Genomic DNA, 26,233 nt, shown 5'->3' with positions numbered 1-26,233 from the left:
TGATATTCCTTATTTTTGTTTTATTTTCATTGTTCCCATCAATTCAACACATTCCATAGTCATATGAGCATATGAACTATAATGGGACCATGTTCTTTGTAGTGTTTTTATTGGTATTGCCGGTTCTTTAAATAAAAAGAAAAATTGATCAAATGGTGCATTTTCCTCCTGAAAAAAAAAGATTTTATTGGGTGTTTATGTCTATGCAAATTGAGTAAAATTTTTAATTGTCCATTTAAAAGGAAACAGCACTAATAAAACTTACTCTCTCCCCCTACTTCAGACATCCATTATCTAATAAAACATATTTACTTTGCAAATGAATGTTACCCTATTGTGCTTAATGCAGGAATAGGATAGGAGTAAATACAGCATACAGCAGCTATAAGAAGAAAGAAATACTAGAAGAAATAGAATGCAAATGTCAGTAAATGTTCCAGGTTTTAATGGAGAAAGGTTTATGTATTTGTACAAGCTCTGATTGTGCTTTTGTTTCTTCTTAGTTTAGTTTCTTTACAGCCGGGTTCTATACTCATTAAAGTCTTCAGGGATTGTGTCTGTAAATGTTAAAAGATGTACATAAATTAATATATGCACTGAAATAACTTCAAGTTAATTGCTCCTCAAACATTTAAAGGGATAGTTCACCCAAAAACTAAAACCTGTACTACTTAAATTTTTCTGTGGAACACCAAATGTAAAGTTTAGTAGAATGTCTGAGCTGTTCATTTTCATGCAATGAAAGTGGATGGGAGCTTTAAGGCTCCAAAATTGACAAAAAGCATCATAAATGTACAGTATGTCCAAATGATTCATGCACTATATTCCAAGTCTTACGAAGCCTTATGATAGCATTGTGTGTGGAACAGACTAACATTGTTGCTTTATTCACTGAAAACATTTCTTGACAGCCATGGTCACCATTTACTTTCACTTTATTTATTTATTTGGGATTCCCAAAAGTCCTCTTGGTTGCGTTGTGACTCAACTCAATCCGGGTAGCGGAGGACGAATCTCAGTTGCCTCCGCGTCTGAGACCATCAATCCGCGCATCTTATCATGTGGCTTGCAGCGCGTGTGGAGACTTCACGCTATTCTCCACGGCATCCATGCAACACACCATACGCCCCACCGAGAGTGACAACCACATTTTAGCGACCACGAGGCGGTGACTACCCTCCCTAGCAACCGGGCCAATTTGGTTCCTTAGTTGACCTGGCTAGAGTCACTCGGCACTCCCTGGATTCGAACTTGTGATTCCAGGGGTGGTAGTCAGCGTCTTTACTCGCTGAGCTACCTAGGAACAAATAGAACCTTTTGTGTGCCAAGGAATAAAAAAAGTCATGGGTTTGGAACAAGGGTGATTCAATTATGACAGTATTTTCATTTTTGGGTGAACAATTCTTTTAAGAAGCGTACTCACCGTTACAGCGATATCTCAGGTTGGACCATATGATGTTTTCCTGTGAAAAGCAGAACACCCCAAGACGGCCGCCTCTCATACTGGTGTCAATAACAACCCCAGAGTCCGCAACCAAATCAGTACCTTCATAGAACTTTACCCTGTGACATAAAACAAGAACTTAACTCTCTTTGCAAACTCATGCAAATTCAGTTAAAGGCATAGTTCAACAAACAAACATTTAATTCACCCTCGTGCCAACCCAGATGTGACTTTATTTCTTCTTAAGAACCCAAATGGAGATTTTTGGTTGGTCAATAGAATGGAATGATTGGGGACCAAAACTTTGAAGCTCCAAAAAGCACATAAAGGTAATCCATAAGACTCCAATGGGTTAATCCAATGTCTTCTGAAGTGATCCAATTAGTTTTGGGTGAGAAAAGACCAAAATATACCTTATTTTTCACTATAAATCTCAATGAAACATCAGCAGTCTCCTTGGCGATCATGATTTCAAGCTTTATTAAACTTGCAAGTGCTCTGTGCATGCGTCAAGTACTAGGAAGTGTAACTGAGCTTGAAATCATGATTGTTCATAGAGACTGCAATGGCAATATGTACAGTGAAAAAGGAGTTTCATTTTGGTCAAAACCGATTGGATTCCTTTAGAAGAGTTCTTACTTTTATGAAGACGTTATGTGCTTTTTGGAGCTTAAAATGTTGTTACCCATTCACTTGCATTGTATGGACCTACAGAGCTGAAATCTTCTAATAATCTTTATTTTTGTTCTGCAGAAGAAAGTCAAACACATCTGGGATGGTATTCAGGTTAATGAGAGATTTTTCATTTTTGGGTGAACTATCCCTTTAAGTGTGATGTTTCCAGTGTTTATGCCTTTGTGATAAGCACTTTAGGTCTATAACCTGATGTATCCCTCCTGAGGTCTGTGCTTCAGATTCCAGCGGTAAGACACCTTGTCCTTCCAGCCCACATTACGAGGGTCTTTCCACAGCAAGCGCACCTGGTCATTTGTGTTTCCAGTGTGCCATAGAGAATTCCTCAGGAACTCACCAGGTCCTGTTGTAGATTTAACAACCTAGAAATGCACACAGACAAAAACAATGTTCCCACAAATATGGAAATTCTGTAATCATTAACTCATCCTCATGTCGTTACAAACCCGTATGTTTTTCAATCTGTTGTGGAACACAATAGGAAACATTAAGTAGAATTTTGGTTACTGACAGCCTCAGTCCCCATTTACTTTCATTGTATTAGAAAAAAAACAGCATCAACATTCTTCCAAATTTCTCCTTTTGTGTACAACCCCAATTCCAAAAAAGTTGGTATGGTAAGAAAAATGCAAATAAAAACAAAAAGGAGTGATTTGTCAAATTTTTTAAATTTACTAAATTGAAAGCACTACAACTACAAATTATATTATGTTTTACCATGTGATTTTTTTTTTTTAATGTACAGTAATTTCAAATCAGATGATTGCAACATACTCTAAAAAAGTTAAGATGGCCAATTTAAGACTAATAACAATTTGACGAGTTGAAATAACAAGGCGATTTGAAACAGGAGATGTTAAACAGGTTAGGCAATCTTGTCATAGTTGTAATGAAGGTTAAGGATGAGGCGGGAACCGGCTGAACAGTCAAAATAATATTCAATTTAATCAAAAAGACACACAACACAAACACTCATGGCAGCTGCATGTAGCTCTCTTTCTCTCCTGAACTGCCGCATTCCACCACATTTATCCCTCTCCCCGGCTGATTAGCCCAATTGTGGGCCGGGCATGCATAGTCACGACCCGGCTCCACCCTCCTCCTCGTCACACTCCTCCCTTCTTTGCCTCAGGCCGGAATCGTGACGTAAATCCCCCTATCCCCTGCTTTCAGGGGAGGGGGGAGTTGCCTTACTGGCTGCGCCTGCCGGCAGGCTTTTTCCCCGATTCGCTAGGGCTGGGGAGGGGGACAAGGGAGGGGAGAAACTAAACAAAAAAAACAGAGGGAAAGGGCAACTGCGTCGCCTGGTCCTCGATCACTCCTCAACACTCTGGCGGATTGAACGCCCCTCCGCATTTTGGCAGCCAGTAGGGAACAGCGAGCCCCTCCTCCCCTCATGGATGGCGGCCATTCCTTTGTCCCCCCGGCGGATGGCCGTGATTGGTCTTTTGAGTGGATGGCAGTGGTGAGGACTCCACGACAGCGCATCCCTCCTCCTTACCAGGCTTTGGCACCAATATAACAAGGTTAAGGTTGGGAAAAGAGGAGGCGGGAACCGGCTGAACCATCAAATTTATATTTAATTAAACAAAAAGACACACAACATAAACACACTCATGGAAGCTGCATGTGACTCTCTTTGGGACAGTGGCGTCACTCTCCGGCCCCACCCTCCTCCTCATCACACTAGTATATAAGGATCCTCCAAAAACAGCATAGTCCTTCAAGAGCAAGGGTCATTCGAAATTTTTCAATTTGCCAACAGATGTTTCAGTAAATAATCCAGCACTTTGGGAACAATGTTCCCCTAAGACAAATTGGAAGGATTTGGGGTATTTCACACTCTACAGTGCACAATATAGTTAAAAGATTCCAGGAATCTGTTAAGTAAATGATGACCCTTTAATTAAGTGTGTGTATTAAGTTTAATTTAATGATTCATTTAATAGTGACTTACAGTGAGGGAAAAAATATTTGATCCCCTGCTGATATTGTACGTTTGCCCACTGACAAACAAATGATCAGTCTATAATTTTAATGGAGGGTTAATTTGAACAATGAGAGACAGAATAACAACAAAAAAATCCAGAAAAACGCATGTCAAAAATTTTATAAATTGAATTGCATTTTAATGAGGAAATAAGTATTCGACCCCTCTGCAAATCATGACTTAGTACTTGGTGGCAAAACCCTTGTTGGCAATCACAGAGGTCAGACGTTTCTTGTAGTTGCCCACCAGGTTTGCACACATCTCAGGAGGGATTTTGTCCCACTCCTCTTTGCAGATCTTCTCCAAGGTTTCGAGGCTGACGTTTGGCAACTCGAACCTTCAGCTCCCTCCACAGATTTTCTATGGGATTAAGGTCTGGAGACTGGCTAGGCCACTCCAGGACCTCAATGTGCTTCTTCTTGAGCCACTCCTTTGTTGCCTTGGCCGAGTGTTTTGGGTCATTGTCATGCTGGAACGCATGCACGACCCATTTTCAATGCCCTGGCTGAGGGAAGGAGGTTCTCACCCAAGATTTGATGGTACATGGCCCCGTCCATCGTCCCTTTGATGCAGTGGAGTTGTCCTGTCCCCTTAGCAGAAAAACACCCCCAAAGCATATTGTTTCCACCTCCATGTTTGACGATGGGGATGGTGTTCTTGGGGTCATAGGCAGCATTCCTCCTCCTCCAAAGACGGCGAGTTGAGTTGATGCCAAAGAGCTCGATTTTGGTCTCATCTGACCATAACACTTTCACCCAGTTCTCCTCTGAATCATTCAGATGTTCATTGGTCAAACTTCAGACTGGCCTGTACATGTGCTTTCTTGAGCAGGGGGACCTTGTGGGCGCTGCAGGATTTCAGTCCTTCACGGCGTAGTGTGTTACCAATTGTTTTCTTGGTGACTATGGTCCCAGCTGCCTTGAGATCATTGACAAGATCCTCCTGTGTAGTTCTGGGCTGATTCCTCACCATTCTCATGATCATTGCAACTTCATGTGATGAGATCTTGCATGGAGCCCCTGACCGAGGGAGATTGACAGTTCTTTTGTGTTTCTTCCATTTACGAATAATCGCACCAACTGTTGTCACCTCACCAAGCTGCTTAGCGATGGTCTTGTAGCCCATTCCAGCCTTGTGTAGATCTACAATCTTGTCCCTGACATCCTTGGACAGCTCTTTGGTCTTGGCCATGGTGGAGAGTTTGGAATCTGATTGGTTGATTGCTTCTGTGAACAGGTAACACTCCCTTGAAGAGTGTGCTCCTAATCTCAGCTCGTTACCTGTATAAAAGACACCTGTGAGCCAGAAATCTCTGATTGAGAGGGGGTCGAATACTTATTTCCCTCATTAAAATGCATTCAATTTATAAAATTTTTGACATGCGTTTTTCTGGATTTGTTTGTTGTTATTCTGTCTTTCTGAGGGCTCAGGAGAGAAGCTATAATGATAAAAGCACACACTGAACAACTAATAGAGATGAAGTGTGCTGAGACCTTAAGTTGAATGCCAGGCTCAGCCACAGCTCTAAAGGGTACCGCCTGCCAGTATGTCTGCTCTGTCTGCTTCCACATCACCACATAGAAGCTGGAGGAATCCTGGTAACCAAAGATGAAGCCAGCGTAGTCATCATCGGTAACTGTATTCACATGGAATGTGCCCTCAAAATCCACACCACTGAATGCTGTGTATCCTGAAGGGAGCAATGACTAAGTATCATGATTTGTTCCATATTTTGAATTAAAACTGAATATTAATACTATTAACACATTTTTGATTAGTCCAGAGATGGAAAATGAGTCTGAGTCATGTTACACTTAAGTCACAAATATGTTTATTGATTTTTCATGATGGTCCAAACTGATTCGTTTTTTTGCTGATTTGATGATGACACATCTGTATAGTCATGCAGTTCACCAACAAAACCTAGCTAAAGCTGGATGACTAAGGACAAGTCTTGCTGTTTAAGGGAATAGTTCACCTAAATAGTTCATCATTTACTCACACTCATGCCATCCCAGATGAGTATGACTTTCTTTTTAGTTGAGCGAGCTCACAGAGTCCCGGATCGTAGATCCACGGAGGGAGACAGGCCCTGACCAATTCTGGCAAAGTTTCTGAGATCATACAATAAAGATCACATGTTATACGAGGCGATGAGTTAAGGAAAGCTTTCTTGGAAGAACCACAGCATTTTCTTGTTCCCATATTTTGCGAATTTGGTTCTGCTAGCAGCTGGAGCTTGTTCTGTGGAGGAACACACCTTCGGGACAGTTATGTGGAAGAATCTACAAGTTTTTTGTGTTTATTCTGCTTATTTTCTGGAGTTTGTTTGATAGACAATTTTTTTGCTCTGTAATTCTGTCTTACTAAATCTGTATAGAAACACCAGATTTGAGCAATCCAATGGCAAAGTTGTCGCGGGGACTCTCGTAGGCGTACATGGACTGTTTGAGTTTAGAGGGATGGATGCCAGTTGGCGCTGTCATGCCTGGGGTTAACAAGCACATTTTTCTTTTTTCTATTTGTTTGGTTTGGCGGGAAGTTTGGGGTTTGATTGTTACACTAATGTGGAATGTGGTCTTTATAATATTGTTTTTGACACAATAAATTTTTTCTAATATGTCAAATTTTAATATGAGTGGATTGTCGCTCTCCTCGTGGAATGTGAATGGGTTGGGGCACCTCATAAAAAGAAGGATGGTTATTTATTTTCTTTAACATAACAAATATGATATAGTGTTCCTTCAAGAAACGCAAAATTAGGATGGGGTGGATATATTATCTTTTGTGCTGGCACAATTAAGAGCAGGGTAGTCATTACACTGATAAGCAAGCATCTACAATTTAAATGTCTCATACAGATTAAAGATAAATTAGGAAGTGTCATTATTGTTTCAGAAGAAATTCAGGGGCTGATGATCAGGGCTTTTTTATAGATCTTGATGGGATGTTGCAAGCCGTTGGCGCCCCTCATGATATAATATTGGGAGGAGACTTTAATCTTTTGATGGACTCCTTGAGTCCTTGATCATACTGAAGCAAAAGTGTGCAAGGCATCTAGAGCAACATTGACACTTCACATGATGTGTAAATGTGGATGTGGATACTTTTGAACACATCTGGGACTATACATTTTTTCATCATTCCATAAGATTTTATATATATATTTAAGTCCCTCATTTCATCTGTTGCTGATTGCTCAATTGGAAACATTTTAGTCTCAGATCACACCCTGGTGAGTTTAGAGGTGTTGCCACATATGGAGAAAAATAAATCATATAGTTTGCACTTTAATGTATCCCTTTTGCAAGATCCTGAATTTCAACTAATGTTAAAGGCTGAAATTAATGTTTTTATGGAGACTAACTGGTCCTCATTCATCAAAAATATGAAGCACGAGAACTTGTGGAGTAGGAAGGGAATATTAAAAGTGCCGAGGCAGAGCCGAAGCACCGAATGTCATCTGATGGCCTCAGAGAATTGACCCGATTGAAATAAAGACATAATACTATTTTGTGGTGGAAGGTGGAGTTTTGGCTATTCAGGGCAAGACAGTCATACTTTGAGTTGGGAGACAAAGCAGGAAAACTTCTAGCTAGATATATAAAGCAGAGAGAGTCATTTTCTACCATTCCCTACCATTCCCTCAGTGAAATCTGCAGGTGGGGAAATATTTACCTTGGCCATTGACATTAATAATGCTTTTAAAGAATTTCATCTTGATCTTTATAGTTCTACATCTTCATCTACTGATGAAGGTATTAGGAACTTTGTGGAACCATTAGAACACCCGAAAAGGTGTTTGATATGGTAGAATGGGATTATCTTTTTAAGATTTTGGAAATATACAGGTTCAGTAATACTTTTTTGGATGGATTAAGTTACTTTATAGACACCCGGTAGTGAAAGTACAAAAAAATGAATTAATTTCAGATTATTTTACTCTGGATAGGGGACCTCTGACAGGGTTGCCCTCTTTCCAGATTATTGTTCTGTCTTGCCCTGGAACCATTAGCAGCCGTGATAAGAAAGGAAGATGATTTTCCAGGGGTGGTGGCGGGAGGTATGGTGCATAAGCTTTTGCTTTATGCAGATGATATTTTATTATTCGTCTCTGACCCCATTTGATCTATGTCTTTCCTCCATAGAATTATTAATTCCTTTTCTAAATTCTCGGGATACAGAGTCAATTGGTCTAAATCCGAAGCTTTGGCTCTGACAGCGTACTGCCCAGGAACGGATTTCCAGCCAGGTGCCTTCCAATGGCCCAAACAGGCCATTAAGTATTTGGGCATTTTATTCCCAGCAAATTTGTTTGATTTAGTTAGAGTTCATTTTGACCTCTTAATAAAAAAACGTTTTTGAGCAATGTGGGCAGGTTGGCTTCATTATATTCATCTATGATTGGCAAGGTTAATGTTATTAAAATTAATTGTATTCCACAATTTATCTACCTGCTACAGTATCTCCAAAGGGATGTCCCCCACTCTTATTTAATGCAATTTGATAGCATAGTGAAGTCCTTCTTTTGGAATGGTAAGCATCCCAGATTACATTTCAATAAGCTACATAGGATTGAAAATGGTGGGCTATGCCTACAAAATATTTTGTTTTATTATTATACATTTGGTCTCAGACATTTGACCCATTGGTTGCTTCCACCTGAGAGAGCCACTCCCTGGTTTTATATTGAACTGGAAGTTCTTGCTCCTATTTTGCCTTTGCAAAGTTTTTCTATCAAACTAATCAGAGGAGTTAAGTTACACTCCATTATCTTGCATTTGCACTCAGTTTTTAATTTGGACATTTATTTAAATGTTGCCTCAAGCATATGGCTGAACCCTAAATTATGTATCAATAAGTCCCCTTTCTGCTGGTCAGAGTGGATTGTGAGGGGGGTTACTACACTAGGCGACCTGTATGAGAGTGGAGTGTTGAGATCTTTTGAGAATTCGGTTGAACATTTTGGGATTCCCAGATCTCAGTTTTATAGGTATTTACAGCTGTGCCACCTGCTTTATATTGTTTTTGGGAGTAGCACACACCCCCTAAAGTGGCAGATACTCTCTGAGAGGTGATAAATGCTTTTGGAAAAGGTCATGAGGTATTACTCCCTGCTAAGAGTTTAGAGATGCAAGGGTTCGCCTTATGCAATTCAAGATTTTACATTGATTCTAATGGATCCCCACTAGATTGTATAGGTTTGGTCTTAAAGACACACCCACCTGCTGGTGATGCCAATCAGAAATTGGAGACATAACCCATGTCTTTTGGAGGTTTGTTAAGATCCACGATTTTTTATTGAAGGTTCAGAGTTGTTTGTGGATGTTTTGGGCAGTCAAATTTTACTTTGCCCCAGACTTTGTATTTTGGGCAATTATAGGGTGGGGATGGTGATTGGGGAGGGATATTAGTGGGGGTTAAATGTTGATTCGGTGGGTATGTGTTGTGCTTTTCTGTGTTGTGCGTGTGTTTTTTTTCTTTTTTTTTTATAAAAAAAAGAGTTAATTACAAAAGAAATTACCTTGGGCCCGATGGGTGATAAAAACGACCAATGCCCCCAAGGAGGGCCCACAAGATCCAAGTTATACCACTAGATGTCAAGATTTTCCCTGAAAAATTACTTTATTTTAGGGTTGTCATACAGGTTTCAAACAACACGAAGGTGAGTAAATTATGAAAGAATTTTTAATTTTGGGTGAACTATTCCTTTAAGAAGAATGGAGGGTAATCCGTCCACCATCATCCCAAGGCCAAGATGCAACAAACCCCTTTAAGGCCCCATAAGGGCATTATTACTTTCAATTTTCTTAAGGGGGTTGTTGCTAAAGCAACATATTCTGGTGAACATCTATATTTTTATTGAATTTTTATCTTATTTATGAATAGTTTTAGGGGTGGGTCAAACAAGCAGACTTACCAACAGCTAGTCCTGGGTCACTGTTCATGGTTTGGACAATCTCCATACCCTGATTAAGAACAACCCAGTTGGGGTCGATCTGAGCATCGCCCTCTGGATCCAGAACCACAGTCTGATAGGCCCTGAAATCTGTCAGAGTAACCTCTGCATTCTCAGGACATGTGTCAATCCTGTCAATCACGTGATCTTGGTCAAAGTCTCCAGTGCAGGCATCACCCACCCCATCATCTGTCAAAGAGGAAGAGAACAAGAATTTGTCCTGATTAATCTAATCGACTGTTTTGCCATTGGATGGAGTGCAGAATAGATTTGTATAGCACATTGTGCTACAGTGGCCCAGGAAGTATTTTGACACTTAAATAACACTTAAAATGTATTAGTGTCGTTGGTATTAGATACAAACTAAATGGTATTTATTTTAAAGAACATTAGCTAGGCACTTTATTCAGAAAAAAAAAACATTACACAACTATAAGTGTGTTTGGTTTTAAATGAAAGAACAAAAAACGTTTTTGGACACTTTCTGGTTGTCAAACTTAGTGGAAAATGTAATGTGATGTGAGTTAATGTGATGAACTACATTTGTGGTTACTCTTCTAAGACACCTGTGCCAACTTCAAGGTGCACTCAGTAACTTTTGTGTTCGTGTCATCTTGGACTTGTCAGTGACACCTAGTGGTGTGGATGCAGCATAATTCAAAATCAATAGTTTCAGTTACAGATGCCATTGTAGAAATTCACTATTCACAATCAGCCATGATCAATTTAATCCAAGAGTGAAAGTGTTCAATAAAAAGATGGTTACTGAGATTAAGCGAGTAGGATTCAGCTGGTCATGTGATTTTAAAATGGCAGCCCCCATGAGTGCGCCCCTCCCCCATGTAGACTAAAACAGCTTTTATAAGGTTACTGATATGACTAGAGTTCTCAACTCATTTGAGTTGTAATTATTTTATTAATGTGTTTCAAAATGACAATTCATTTCATTAAGAGTAAATGTTTTTTAATTGGGCAAAAAATTACTGAGCACCTTTTGTTTGCATATGCCACTTCCTTGATGTTTTGTTATAATGCACTGCAATTTGTAAATTTTAAGTGTGGCTTAAGATTCAAAATATTTTGGGGGGCCACTTTACACTACAGGGTTGAACAAAACAGTAGCTTTTTAAAATAAAGGCCAGAAACATTCTACTGATATGGCATCCTACTATGCATTCCAGCTATAGTCTATTTGTATATCACAGAAAAATCAACACTAAAGATGTGTGGTGCATACCGTTTTCATCTGTCTGGTCTGTGTTAGCCACCAGTCTACAGTTATCTTTATCATCCGAGATGCCATCGTTATCATCGTCATCATCACACTCGTCCCCGAGCCCATCCTTATCAGTGTCCAACTGAGAGCTGTTAATGTCGTTGGGGCAGTTGTCTTTGGTGTTCTGGTGACCATCTCCATCACTGAAACAAACAAAACAGAAAATAAAATAAATGTAAACCCATATACCCATTTAATATTGAACAAGGAAAAAACATAGCAAACTCAATTATTACCTGTCAATGTTTGTGTCACAAGTGTCTCCCACAAGATCATTGTCAACATCAGACTGATTGAGAAGATAGAAAAGACTTTCTTTAAAAAGTCAAAAATTAATTATACAAAATACATAAAATAGAAAAATACACTTAAACCAAAAATAACATGGTATTATTTTAAGTACCTTGGATTAACATGTAAATACCATGATACATAAAAATTGTAATCATTGAGTACCATGGTATACCTATATTAAAGTACAATGATATTACCATTTAAAAAAGGAGTGACTATTTGCACCCAGAGTTAAATAGCACCTGCCACAAAACATGGCTATTTGCACCCCAATTGTCAGGGGAAACATACATTTACAACAAACTACCTTTATATTGCAGCTCCAGTGGTGAGGAGCATAATGCTGGTGCAAATGTGCATTTTCATGCTACCGACTCAGGTTCGAATCTGCATTTTGTCCCACTCTTTTTCCTATTCTGTTTCCTGTCTTCAGTATTTTCTTTAATACTACTACTATAATAAATAAAAAATAATATAAAGGTAGATTTCCTCGCAGGGATTTGGTAATGTGAAGTTGGGGGAGTTGAGGGAAGCATTTGATCTGGCAGGCCAGGTTTGTCGATCGCATGCGCTCCCTTCCTCATCCGGTGTCTTATATCTTTCTCCCGCAGCTCGGCATCAGTCGTGTGTAGATTCTATAACTCATCTTGCAAAAGTCTTGGGACACTAACCCGTTTAAAAATTAACCATAGTTTTATTATATACCAAACATCATGTACTATACCAAAGTTTTATTATAGTAATATTATATTGACCATGTTTTTTTCTGGTGGAAACCATAGGTTAGATGCAACTGACTATGGTTTTACTATAAAAATATGGTCTTAATATAGTTACCATGTTTCATTTTGTGTTTACTATGATTTTAATACAAAATACCATGGTGATACTATGGTTACTGAAGTAAAAGCATGGTTACGTTTAGTAATGGAAGGTTACCGTAATGTAGGATTATCCACGAACAAAGCATCAAATGAACACAACAACACATTCCACAGATCAGGGAGATCCCCCACCAAGCCATTAGAGAGTCATAAAAACAAATCTATGGTGCCTAAATTGATGGAGACCGTCTCTCCCATGCCTGCTTAATCTCAAACTAGGGATTGTAATGACAGGGCTGACCAATAAAGAAGATCCTTCTTTGTTCCACAAACTTAAACCCTCAGCATGACCTTCTGAACTTCCACACAGAGCTAAAGAAGGTTTTCTTTGAAAGGTTTCCTTTGGGTATCCTCATGAGATCCTCACCCCAGTCCCAGTACTTGTGATTTAACCCTATAAAATATACACCATACCTAGCCTTGCTAGATAATTCTGAAAATGACTTTATGACCTATGATCACAAATTAATGATTATAGCTGATGTACCTTTTAAAATATGTGTAGTGATTTGTAATCACTTATAACTGACAAATTGATGATTATAATATTTAATCTTGTATGATTCATCTCATTCTACTAAGACAACGTGTAATGTATTATCCATGTTGTAAAACCAATTAATTAACCAGTATGATTTGTAATCAGGGATTTTCATGTTTTGTTACTTACACGTATAATATTCATGAAAGAATGTCATTTTTAGTATGTAAATGCTTGCTTGTTTACATAGAGAATGTTGATGATAACAAATGTCAAGTCTCTTGTACTGCTGTCAATATATAAAAGTTCATGATTAAACATTCACTATTTTTGAGCAGGAGTTTGTAAGAATCCTCCACAAAGGATCGTAAATCAACTTTGGAAATGGACAGACCAGTTGACCATGTGACTCTGAAAGGCCACTTCTGATTGGCTCAGGACACCTTTGGGGTTCGGCCAATTTCAGTTCAAACTTTCCTACCCAAAGAAGAAATTTTCCTCTCCTGCTGAACTTCTCTCTTGTAACACTCTCTTTTGAACCGTCGCTTGTTCTCTCCTCTTTGGCTATCTTGCTCTTTCCAGATCCTCCGTGCCATGTTGAGTCCAAGGAAAACTTGGGACACCAAAAGTCCAGAGGAAGCCTCTCACTCTCTGCTCAATGGTTCACACACCCAACAGGAGTCGCTATTCCTCCTTGCAGAAGGCCTTGCTTCATCCAGAAAATAACTATCTACGATCATAACAGAGTCTGAAACATCAACTTAACGAACTTTCGACAAAGAGCAAAAGAACCAAGCAACACAAAGAACACAATGCAAGAAAACGCAACGACACGCAAGCACATCTCCAGACTTTTGCTCAAAGTGCTGATGTATTAGTTTGTGTAATCCGATTGCATATCAATTCAATGCAATAAAGTTTGTCTGTATTCAAAGATAATTTGACTGTGGTATATTTTGATAAATAATCTCATCCCTGATTTTAAAAGATTTAGTTTCAAAGCTGTACCTAAATATGTGTAATAATATTTTCAAAAGCCATGAGAATAATATTACTCCAATAAGATAATTAATCATAACTCCTTATTAAATCAAATTCCTTACCATAGAAATTGTGAGCGGATAAAACGAGACATTGTATTACGATTTTAATGGTGGAGACTTTTATTCAGACAAATAATAGAGTTATTTGTAATTTATCTGATTTATAATGGTTGTCGAATGCTACTAATTCCATTATAAATTTCCATACATAATAATGTAGAATAAGGACAGTATAATTTAATTCCTAGCTCACACATACCGTTCCTACATATAATGGTGGAGAATTGTGGCACTTTATCCATATCATGTACACTACCAAATTCTCTATAGTAAGGATCAGGGGTAGGGTTTGGCGTAGGGTGTCTGTGTGTGCAAATAATATTTGCCACTTATTGCACTGGGGTAGAAATAGCATCTACCTTTATTTGCACCATTGTGCAAACAGCATCTGCCATAATACGCTCACAATTCCCCAGCAAACACAGATTGTTTCCCTAGCATTAGTAAATGTTTTCCAATTAGTTAGTATTTTTGAGAGGTTGTATGTCCAAACTTTCAATGAATGTGCTATTTAGGTTTGGGTTTTTTCATCATAACAATAAACTAACATTCCCAGAATGTTCTGGCAATCAGTTATTACTAGTTGGATCACACTCCTAATTAACACACTTTAATTTATACTCAAAGTACTCAATGAATTCAATGACATCGGTAAGGAAGTTGTTTGGCACCTGATTGGGGTTTGCAACCTCAGGACAGCTGTCACATACATCACCCACACCATCGTTATCTTTGTCCTTCTGGTCAGTGTTGGGAACTCTCTGACAGTTATCCAGAATGTTCTTCAAACCTATATAAAGGTGCATCAATTACCTGGTGGCATTCATTGATTCATCAGTAGGGTATTAGTTCCAGTGTATAAAAAAACAAACCATCAGTTAAGTTAAGGAAAGAATCATACTAGGATTAACAGAGGAGCAATGTTTAAAATGTCATTGAATGGAGCAAAATCCATCAGGAGAATTGTACTGAGGTGTTGTGGAGTACTGCGATATCTTCATATGGTTTTGTTGGATTATGTCACAAGGTGGCAGTGTTTCGGAAAGACATCTGTGGAATAGTTTCCACACGTAAGCAGCTCTTGGATCCGCTTCTTGGTGGAAATGTGGTTGAAGGAGACATGAGCAAGCCTTAAATTATCAAGTCAGTTGTCTGGATTTCAGCCTTCATGAACAGACCATAAATGTCAAACGCCGCCTGGTCTCACTTTTACACTTTTCAGATTGGAACAAATAATTGTCTATATGAAAGAAAATTATCAGTGTGGTGCCTTAGATGCTGTTAATACCGCTATAGGTCACGTCAGTTTTACATGACATGAGCATGAAAAAGAGGTCTCTAATTTGAGCTTTAAAAAAACAGAAGCTTCTGTTTTTCCTCATAAAAATGACCTAAGTGCAGGAAAATTTCCATAAAAAAAAAAACAGGCCTGAAGGATGAAAATAACATTTTAAAGCATAAAACCCCATGACTGTGAATTACTTGGCCACATAGCAGCCAAATGGCACGTGGAGTGCCAGCAGAGATTGGAAAAATGGGAGGGAAGTGTGGAGATACTCATTACCATAAGATTCATGAATTAATTAAATTACCATCTCCATCGATGTCATCATCACAGGCATCTCCCAGTCCATCCTTGTCTGTGTCACGCTGGTCTGGGTTCTCCACATGTATGCAGTTATCACAAGCGTCACCATGGAGATCTTTATCACTGTTTTTCTGATCTATGTTAGATGTCAACCAGCAGTTGTCCTGCGAATACATAGATATTATGTGTGGTTCTCTAATCTGGTTGAACAACTGGCGTGCCAAGAGTGTTGATATTTCTTATAACAGCTAGGAACGTTTTACTGTTTGTATCATTGTTTGCAGCATTTCAGGCTAATTTTGTTGGAGAAGCAAAAATAACTGTCCATATTGTGTCTGAAGGCCTCTGTACACTTCCTACAATATTGAAGAATGAAGAGGTGTGACATCATTAAGTATAAAATATGGATCCAAATCTGTTGTTATTTTTGTTGTTGTTTCTGTGGTTTGTAACAGCTGGCCAGTGACAACTTTCAGGAAAACCTCTTACCGGCTGCTTAACATGTTCTAACTGCCATTGGTCCATGTTATCATTAAGTGTGACCTAATTTGGAAACATTTCTAGTAATTATTATGGTGAATACTTGAAAATGGACATTATATATAATATAGAAATATAAACCATAGCAAGATCTTGCTTTATTAATGCCTACTTTCGCTATTGTATAGCTTTTAAAGTCCTGCGTGTATTCTTATTTCCTGTGTAGGGCACCAAACCCGGTCGCGGAACACTCACTGTGTCTGAAACCGTCCACTATGTAGTGCACTATTTCGAGTGTCTGCCGTTTTGTAGAAGTGTATGACTGAGTTCTGAGTGAGCCACTCGTTCCCAACTTTTGTTCACTTATTCTTACCCACAATGAACTCTAATTTAGAGTGTACATTTGATGTACACTCGACAATGGTTATTTGCCCACAATCCATGACGGGGAAGACGTACGAGCTGGGAGTTTACTGCTCCTCCTGCAATGTTTTATTTCATGCTGAATGTATTAAATTACTTTTTGGCAAATCATTACTTGATTAAAATAACATAACATACAGAGAGACAAAACATGAATATACATTTTAAAATACTCTCTTTATTTGATCAAATGGGCTTACTTTTTATATTAACACACAGTATATATTAAAAATGACAAACAGAATGAAGATTTATTGTATTAATATATTATTTAATAAGAATAACAAGTAAGGCCCATGTATTTTAAAAGTGCATATGTGACATTGTTTCTGCGACAGCCCCAGAGCTCTGACACTCGGTGTATATGTCAGCATCCGAATTCACTCACGCATTTCGTTCAGTCACTGCTGAGATATAGTGCACTAAATGCCTTTCACTATATAGTAAATAGGGAATGAGTGTACGATTTCAGACACAGCCACTCTCTTCGAGATATGATCGCCTCACACCCACACACCTCTCACACGCGTGCCTTGTGCACATGCAGAAACGCTGTCTGTTCGCGCTCCAGTTGTCAATTACGTGAACGGCAGAGCAAAAGGCATTTACACTTAAATTGGATATTTACATGGATTCATATAGTTAATCCACCCGAGGTAGCTGCAATAGTTTCCAGTAAATGCGTAAATACTGCTCATGATATATGGGACGTGGCACAAAGTTCACTGATATACTGCTGCATGGATTTAAAAATGTACACTTAAAAACTGATGTCATAAGAGCCCTGCAAATTACCATCACATTACACAGAAAAGCCAGTGTTAGCATTAGAGCTAAAACTAACCTCTGTGTGCTGCCTTAAAAGTGCTTGTAAGATCGACAACAAGTGTTTGAAATGGGTACTGCTGTCCAAATTCAAATTATTGGAGAGTTGTCTGCGCAGCCCCAGACTCGAAGCTCATGCGGGTTGCCAGAATGTTGACACGCAAATTAGCTAACTCAGCATTCGTTTTAAAGGATTTCTGGGCTTTAAGCTGTCTCTATCTTCCAAAGGCATCTCCGATATTTATCCTCTTTTTACTACGCATCATGGTGTTTTTTAGATGGATGGTGAGGCTTCCATGGCTGCAGCACACAGTGTTGTTTGTCAGCAAACTTGTTCAAATCTGGCAACCCGGCGGTGTTGAAATACTATTGGTGAGTGGGCAGTGGGAGGGATCACACAGGCCAAAACATAAACAGAAATTCCAGCCCAGAATGGAAACTTTAAAGTAGAATTTACTGGCTGGAACATTGTTGTTGGAAAAGCCAGTATTTCAACTTAGCATTTTTTCAAATTCTCTAATGACATATTATGGTCATTTTATGATTTAATACAGTAAAAATATTACACATAGCACCTTCAAGTTGGAGCAGTGATTTTAATCTTGAAATATCTGTTGTCTTGGTGTTAAATGAAGGCATTGCGTGAGCAAAGAATGTGTTTCACTTTGAAGAGTTTGATGCTGCAGCATTGATGACTTGAGTGACAGTCTGTGACAGTGCGTGCAGCTGTGTGAACATTCACTCTCTTAAAAGTCTCATTCAGTAATCTGTCAATAAATTACACATTAACTAAAATTAAAACCAGTATTGTAATGACATGAATGCCACCTATTGTAAAGAAGTAAAGGTAAAACTAATTATTTTAAATTTACTTGAGTGAGAGTAAAAAGTACCCACTTTTAAACCTACTCTAAAAGTAATTTTTTTTCAAAAACGTACTCAAGAAAATGTAACGGAATAAATGCAGCATGTTACTACCATCTCTGCATGAAGTCATTGATAAAACATTTTAATGTCATAGTAGTTGATGTTTTACATGTCCTCTTGAGGGTCCTCAAATTGAAACGTATCTCTAGATACCTCCCCCAGCAGAGTGGCGGTGTTAGAATGTTCACAAACAGTATGTTGTTCGTAGCTCAGCTATTTCAATCTTATTTTTATTCTCTACGAAGAAGCACTTTGCTGTGAGTGTGCTGGGGCCTTTTAAGTTGCTTGATATTAAACTTCTTGTTTATAGCAAAATAAAATAAACTTGAGGTTCCTACGACTTAATCGGCCATGCTGATATTCAGTACAACAGCACTCTTGCTGATCATGTTGCTTCTGTACCTGATCATTGATGATGCCATCACTATCTGCATCCTCATCACAAGCATCTCCTTTTCCATCTCTGTCTGCATCTTCTTGGCCCGAGTTGGGAACAAATACACAGTTATCCTGAAACAAAAAGTAAGATGCATTAAATATCTGTATTTCAATTATAAAACTCTATACAAGTATACAAAACAGGTCACATGGATATCACCTTCTTGCAGTTTGCATCTCTGCATTGAAGTTTTCCATCTGGATAGGCGTCAATGTCCGTGTCCTTTCCACAGACGTACCCATTTCCTGCCCAGCCAATGGCGCACTAAAACCAACAAGATAAAACTTGTTAACTGTAACCTAAGTTAAACATGTAAATGTGTAATTTCTCCCATAGCGTTTTAGAAAAACACTTATCACTTATTAGACCAACCTAATTAGCAATGTATTCTTTTTTTTTTTTTCAGAAGATTTATTCAAAATCCACCTGGCTCAGAAATCTAGTTTGAATGGGAATGACGCTTCTGACAGGATCGCCCTATCTGTGCATTCAACAGAATACTTCAAAACTTTTGGCAGCTAAAGGTTTTCTTGAACTGCAGTGAAACCATTTTTATTAAGCAAAATATCTTTGTGAATGCTGATTAATGTCATACTGCACAGTTAATGCTCCCGTCTCTCTCCATCACACACTCTGCATTGATGTCACAAGGATTTGGCTGCCCGTTACCACACAGCCTGTCCATTATAGGAGCAGGGCCAGGGCCAATCCCTTTGCAACCAGTTCTCTGGTCACCCATGAATCCAGTCTTGCAGTTCCCACAGTGGAATGCACCCTACAAGAATGCAAAAATGTAAAGATACATACTACTGTATATGTACTCTGACCATTTAAATTAGTATTGCATTTTATTGTATTTCATATATAAAGCAATGTTGAAATTGGTATAGGTTTAGGGTCAGGATCAGGGCTACTGTAGGGTAAGACTTGGGGTAACCTCAGCAGAATGCTGGATAGGCACTCTATTGAGGGATCTTACCATTGTGTTATGGCAGTATGAATTGGGTGTGCAACCACCATTATCCACCTGGCACTCATCAATATCACTACAGATCTGAAAAAAAAGGGATGGAGTCGGTGTTAATTGCTATATGGCGCTGAAAGCACTATCAAAATAAGCACTGTGGTATTACATATTTTTGGGGGTAGAAACATGAAAGGTGACCCAATTTGGGCCTGATCAGGTGAGTGGTAGATTCTCTGAGGTACCTTAGAGTACCATGTAAACACCATAGTATATGAATATGGTAATTATTCAGTACCATGGTACAGTATACAGTACATCAAAGTACCATTGTGTAACTATCTGATACCATCAAATTACCATGTTGTGTAAGGGAGTGCTTCTCACAATGTTACAATAATGGAGACTACATACTGTAAAAATATGAATAACCATTTGTACATGTAATAGTGATAAATAACCCCCTATCAAACAATAAATTGTGGAATTGGCCCAAATACACACTTGCTTGTTTGACTGAGCATAGTCAATGCCCACGCCCTGGATCTCTGGACCAGTGAACCCTCGAGGACAATTCTCACATCTGAAACCTGGCGCAGTGTTAATGCACCGGACACCAGCGAAACATGGGTTGAAATGGCACTGCAATTGAACAAATCATTGTATATTAACATTGTATATAAACCAATATTAAAGGGGTCATGACATACTCTTTTTTTATGTATTATCTTCCCTGAGGTCCATTTATTATGCCAGTAAAGTTTTTTGCACCAAAATCCTGGCCATCTGTCTGAAACGCTCGGTTTAAAGCTATCTGGCCTTTTAAGACTTCAATCTAAATGCCCACTGATCTGATTGACTAACTTATGCAGTACCTCAAATACAGCCATATTTGAAACTCAATCGAAAAGAAAATGAACAAACTTTACATTATAATTTATAAAACTACATTTCAGGGTTAACAGATAACGTACACCCAACACATTTAATCTGAATGTACAGTATCAAAATGTTCACTCAAGCACAGCAACTACCATACTGTAAAGACATTTGAAACAACATAGTGTTTAACTGCCACATCTTTCAATAACAGTTAACATTTGCTAAGCTTGAATCATATTGTGACTGGTTCAGAGGCAATCCACGCTGATCTGAGCTGAAAACAAACAATCCATGCTGAAATGTTCTGAATACGTGAACGTAATACAGTCCATGGTGATGTTGAGTGCTTCAACAGGCCTAAGCAGAGACGCTGGTCTTCACATCTCACATATTCTATGTTTTTTACAGTCATTGGCAACAGCAGAATGAGATGTTTTTAAAAGTTGTACTTCTACTGCTCTTAAAGCATGGCGTACATAGAAACGAATAAAGACGTCCATCTAGTGCGTGTGTACAAAAGACTAACAACTAGAAATAGCACAGATGTGTGCAAAACAGTCCAGAACTCCTTCAAAACAGTGCAACAGCAAACAGCAAGATGAAACAGAATGGAGGCTTTAGGTTTTTTTAACCAAAGACAATACAAATAAATCAATATCTGAAGTGTAACCTCATCAACATCATCACATTGGACTCCATCTCCAGTGTAGCCCTCAGGACAGGGTGCACACTCCACGCCATCAGCTGTTTCAATACACATGTCTGGCTTAAAACAGACCCCTGGTCCACACTTGGCCCCCTGTTTATCTTGCGGTCCTCCTGCTCCGCTATGTCCTATTGCATTTGAATATGAAAAGAAAAGTTACTTGTTTGATAATTTCAGCATCCTCATTAAAAGCTTCAACTAATTGCTCAATAAAGCACGGACACAATTTTTAGAATAATTGTAAATATTTTTGCATGATTGCTCTAAGCTTTATATTACTGTAACTCTTAGTTATTGAATGGTTATAGTAACTCTTAAGAAGAATCTTACCATTGCATGGAACACACTCCAAGATAGTCTTTTTCAGGTCAACGGTCTCTTTGGTCTGTTTTGACAACACATGGTCATTATAATTCTCAGAATAAATAAATTAATAAATTAATAGTTAATCCGAATCTACATGTATTTTCAGACCCATTTCACTTTCTTTTCTCACACAAAGCTAACATATCACTTCAGAATATGGAACATTGGAATATAGATCATATGGATCATATGGATGGTGCTTTTATATCCTTTATGAAGGTGTATATCTACAGTCTCATTCATTGTTAGTGCATGAAAAAGATGAACAGTAAAAATTTTACATTTCTCCTTTTGTGCTCCATGGAACAATGAAAGTGGGTGAGTAAACTGTGACATCATTTTCAGTTTGTGATGATCTATTGTTTCAAAGTCTGCTTCAAAGTCAACATTACCTGCTGATCAACCTTCTCTTTCAGTTCTTGGATCATCCGCATAAGCTCAAACATTGGACCAGCTTCCATCTTTGAGGTTGTACCTGCATAAATGTAATTACCTCTGGGGTATTTTCCATATGAGCACAACAAATACTGCATCAATAACATGACTATTGACAAAAAGGCCAGAGCAGAAAGAGAAACAACAGCCTCACCAAGTAACTGCAACGATTCCCGATGATCTTTGTATTCTATATGTTCATTCTGTGCACTCGGCTCTAGGGTGTTACAGTCCTGAAGCTCCACAACGTTTACAATAGACTCATCGAGCACGAGTTTGAGGTCTGACAGCTTATTCTGTAACATGGGTACACGTTTATTCATCAGTCCATTTATTATACTGGAAATCTATGCATACAGAGGGCATACATTAATTTTCTTAATTCAAAACTAAAAGTGTGCAGTTGCCAAAAGTGAGTGGAACGTGTCCATAATTAGTGCTATAAACTACAACTTTGGTGACTCTGCCAGGGCACCTGAGTGAAATTGAGGGGAACTGACTTCATACATCCCCATAAAATGACCTTAGTGCCTTTAGTTGCTTAAAAGCAATTGGAAAAATAGCAAAGAAAAGTGAAGTTAGTTTTGAAAAAAAAAAGAAATAAAATAAGCAGCATTTGTTTGAAGATGCCACTTGCCTTGCTTCGATATTTGGTAATCTGTTGAAATTCCATTCATATAGTAAATAAATAAATTACATTCATAAAATGTGACATAAAGCATTAGATCAGCCAAAAATGAAAATTCTATCATAATTTACACGCCCTAAAGATGTTCCAAGCCTGTGTGACAATTTGTCTTCTGTGGAACACAGAAGCAGATGTGAGGCAGAATGACAAACTCAGTCATCATTCACTTTCATTATATGGAGATGCAATAAAAAGATGCAATGAAAGTGAATGGTAACTGAGACTAACATACTGGCATACAAACCTCTCCTTTTAGGTTCCACAAAAGAGAGAATATCATACGGATTGGAACAACATGGGAGTGAGAAAAATGATGACAGAATTTAAATTTTTTGGTGAATTAAAGGGATAGTTCAACCAAAAATGAAAACTCTCTCATAATTTACAGCAGAATAAAAAAAAGCTGATTTTTTTTAGAAAAATATCGCAGCTCTGTAGGTCCATACAATCAAGTGAATGGTGATCAGACATTTGTAGCTCTAAAAATCACATAAAGGAAACATATAAGTAATCAAAAAGACTCCAGTGGTTAAATCCATGTCTTCAGAAGCGATATGATAAGTGTGAGTGAGAAACAGATCAAAGTGTAAGTCCTTTTTTCATCCAAATCTCCACTTTAACTTTCACTTTCAGATGTAAAAGTGAAAGTGGAAATTTAGATGAAAAAAGGACTTATGTTTTGATCTGTTTCTCACCCACAGCCATTACATCACTTTTGAAGATATGGATTTAACCACTGGAGTCTTTTTGATTACTTTATGTTTCCTTAATGTGATTTTTGGAGTTCTGATCACCATTCACTTGCATTGTATGGACCTTAAATATTCTTCTAACAATCTTTATTCTTGTTCAGCAGAAGAAAGAAAGTCACACACATCTGGGATATAACGAGGGTTAGTAAATGATAAGAGTATTTTCATTTTTGTGTAAACTATTCCTTTAACCCTTTGAGTACAAAAGTGTCTCAATATTTTTTGGGGCCACTGCATATAAAGATACACTTATTAGACTAATTATGATAATTTTTCAGCTGTTTTGCTTTACCTGGGCTGAGGTTGGCAGAGTCTTCAATGTCACCCGATTTGGGCCTGGGGGCAGTGATTTGAAGGCCAATGGCACGTCCTGCACTCTGTCTACCAGTGTGCAGTCCACATAGAGTGCTGTGGTGGGGGTGCCTTGCTGCAGTCCACTGAAGTGGAGAAATATGTGGTGTTCTTGACCATCGGCCAGTGACACATTAGCAAAATGGGTTGCTCCCGGCTTTCCATTGTTTTTCAGGTATTTCATAGTGACTATCAGAGAAAGAGATGCAAAGTGACAATCAGAGAAAGTGATTGAGAGAGATCTGGTGTACATGAGTAGTTGACATGAATTTTTTATGCAAACAATTATTATGATCATAATAATTAATTTAAACTTTTACAAATAAATGTATAACACTGCAGGACCATTTAAAATGAAATATGAAGGCAAAATGTTTATTAACAATGGTGAAAAAATTAGCCTGGCACAGTAACAGCATATACACTTTACTTATACATTCATATAAATTAAAATCATGTAATGCATCTATTTCCCCTTGTCATATTCTTAACTTGAGACACCAGACTGACATTGAATATGGACCATTGTGATCTCTGATCAAACAAACCTTTGTTGAATTTCCCCTGCACACTGAAGTCAAAATAGTCAGTATTATCTGCAGCATTAAAGATGCGGAAGACCCGTGTTGGAGCTCTGTTCTGCAGCTGTAATGTTGCAAGGATAAAAACGTCCATATTTTTTGCCTGTATTCCCCCTTGCAGAAGCTCAGGTAAGCAATCCGGTGACACCAGGAGATCATAAACTGCAAAGTTGACATGTTCACTAGCATTTTTATCAAACAGATTAGCTTCAGGTACTGACTTCAGATTTTGGTGCATTTATTATACATGACAATGAACTGCAGTTCATCTGTTTGCCTTAAGAAAGACGCATATGAAAGCAACTAAAAAGGTCATTGACAGATTATACTTGAAACTCCATTTTATGCTGGGGGATTTCCAGAGAACTTTTGAAATGTGTGGAGTGATTATTGTGTTTTCCAAAACTTACATATTGTCCTTTTAATCAGAAATGAGAGTTTCTACGCTTTCATCCACATTTCAACAAAACTGAAGATATACAGTATACAATACAGTATTACACTTTTGAGAAAACTTTGAGTGTAAGTAATCAATGCAAAATGTTTAAAGTCAGCATATGTCAAATAAAATCAATGCTGCATATATTCAAAATATGTGCTATTTTTTTTTACAGCCAACTGCTAATACTGTCAGATCAAAGGACTTACCAATTCCTTGAGCCTTCACTGTGATAAGAAACTGTAAACTGATTATAATTCTGTTCCACACACCCATTGTGGATACTTTTTTGTTGTATCACAAATCCAGCAAGTGTTCCAGCACAAACTTTTCTGCTATGACCTCTGATTCAGTCTTAGAGCAGTAGTCGTCAAATCAGAATTGCTTTCCCTGGACTTAACTGCAGCCCTGCAGACAAAAGAGAACCAGACTGGTACTCAAGTGATTTATGCTTTGCAGATGTCTCTCTCTATATAACGTGTGACCAAGCACCTCCTCCACAATGCTTCCTTTCTTTTACCAGAAAGTGGACACATTACTGAAAGAATGTCAGATGTGCATCCCAAAACCTTGCCAAAGAACTCTGTTAATGATGGTAAATGATTAGTGAATGATTGGTTTGATATTTGGTCAGTGCTCCAGTCAACTTGATGTGTCTGATTAAAGGTCCCACTTAATATTCTGTTGTAAATAATCAAATTAAAATATTTCCTAACAGGAATGATTCTATCCTTATTTTTAAATTATTATTATTATTATTAATTTAAAAATAAGTTAGTTATTATTAACTCTTGAAAGTTGCAACTGTTGATTTTTACACAGAAATAATCAGGCGAACGTACCATAAGAAAACTATCTATGCTGAAAGCACTCACAAAAAAAGTACTGAGTATAACTTGTTTTTGGTGGCAGAAATATGCAATAAAACTGTCCTGTCGGCACAACGTTTACAGAAATATTCTGACTTGACATGTCCCTGCTGAGTCTTGCCAGTTGTAGTGTTATGACAGTCGAGTTATGGAAAATACTGTAAATTAAACCTACAGCTTTTCTATGAATGAAAGAGTTTAACTAGTAATACTTAACAATAAGGTTCCATTTAAGAACATTTAATATGAATAGTTAATATGAATTAGCAATGAACAATACTTTGACAGAATTTGTTAATCTTAGTTGATGTCAATTTCAACATATACTAATACACTTTTTAAATCAAAGTTGTATTTGATAACATTAGTTAATGCACAATGAACTACCATGAAC

At 38.0% G+C, this 26,233-nt stretch overlaps 1 protein-coding gene across 1 annotated transcript; it reads right to left on the bottom strand.

The window, feature by feature from the left end:
• Positions 1–417: 417 nt before the first annotated feature.
• On the bottom strand, positions 418–25,426 carry LOC127637584 (thrombospondin-4-B-like). Its single transcript, XM_052118726.1, has 21 exons — positions 25,180–25,426; positions 24,499–24,693; positions 23,892–24,139; positions 22,314–22,455; positions 22,117–22,199; positions 21,689–21,743; positions 21,323–21,486; positions 20,275–20,412; positions 19,786–19,860; positions 19,402–19,581; positions 18,966–19,070; positions 18,770–18,877; positions 15,717–15,876; positions 14,796–14,914; positions 11,599–11,651; positions 11,324–11,505; positions 10,048–10,275; positions 5,621–5,817; positions 2,327–2,499; positions 1,424–1,563; positions 418–557 (listed from the first exon to the last, which is right to left on the bottom strand). Exons 1-21 carry the CDS (start codon positions 25,244–25,246, stop codon positions 514–516), a joined length of 2,856 nt encoding a protein of 951 aa, XP_051974686.1. The 5' UTR covers positions 25,247–25,426; the 3' UTR covers positions 418–513.
• Positions 25,427–26,233: the final 807 nt, after the last annotated feature.

Source organism: Xyrauchen texanus, chromosome 4, assembly GCF_025860055.1.
Source record: "Xyrauchen texanus isolate HMW12.3.18 chromosome 4, RBS_HiC_50CHRs, whole genome shotgun sequence".
Taxonomy (NCBI): domain Eukaryota; kingdom Metazoa; phylum Chordata; class Actinopteri; order Cypriniformes; family Catostomidae; genus Xyrauchen; species Xyrauchen texanus.
This window is presented reverse-complemented; position numbering and strand designations above follow the sequence as displayed.

What these genes read in the sequence shown, in the direction of transcription:
- LOC127637584 (XM_052118726.1), bottom strand. Translation starts at nt 25,246, where the DNA reads ATGGGTGTGTGGAACAGAATTATAATCAGTTTACAGTTTCTTATCACA. An exon ending in TGTGACACAAACATTGACAG is followed by an intron (nt 11,506 to 11,598) that starts GTAATAATTGAG and finishes TGTTTGTTTCAG; the next exon opens with TGATGGAGATGGTCACCAGA. An exon ending in TGACCCAGGACTAGCTGTTG is followed by an intron (nt 5,818 to 10,047) that starts GTAAGTCTGCTT and finishes TGCTCCCTTCAG; the next exon opens with GATACACAGCATTCAGTGGT.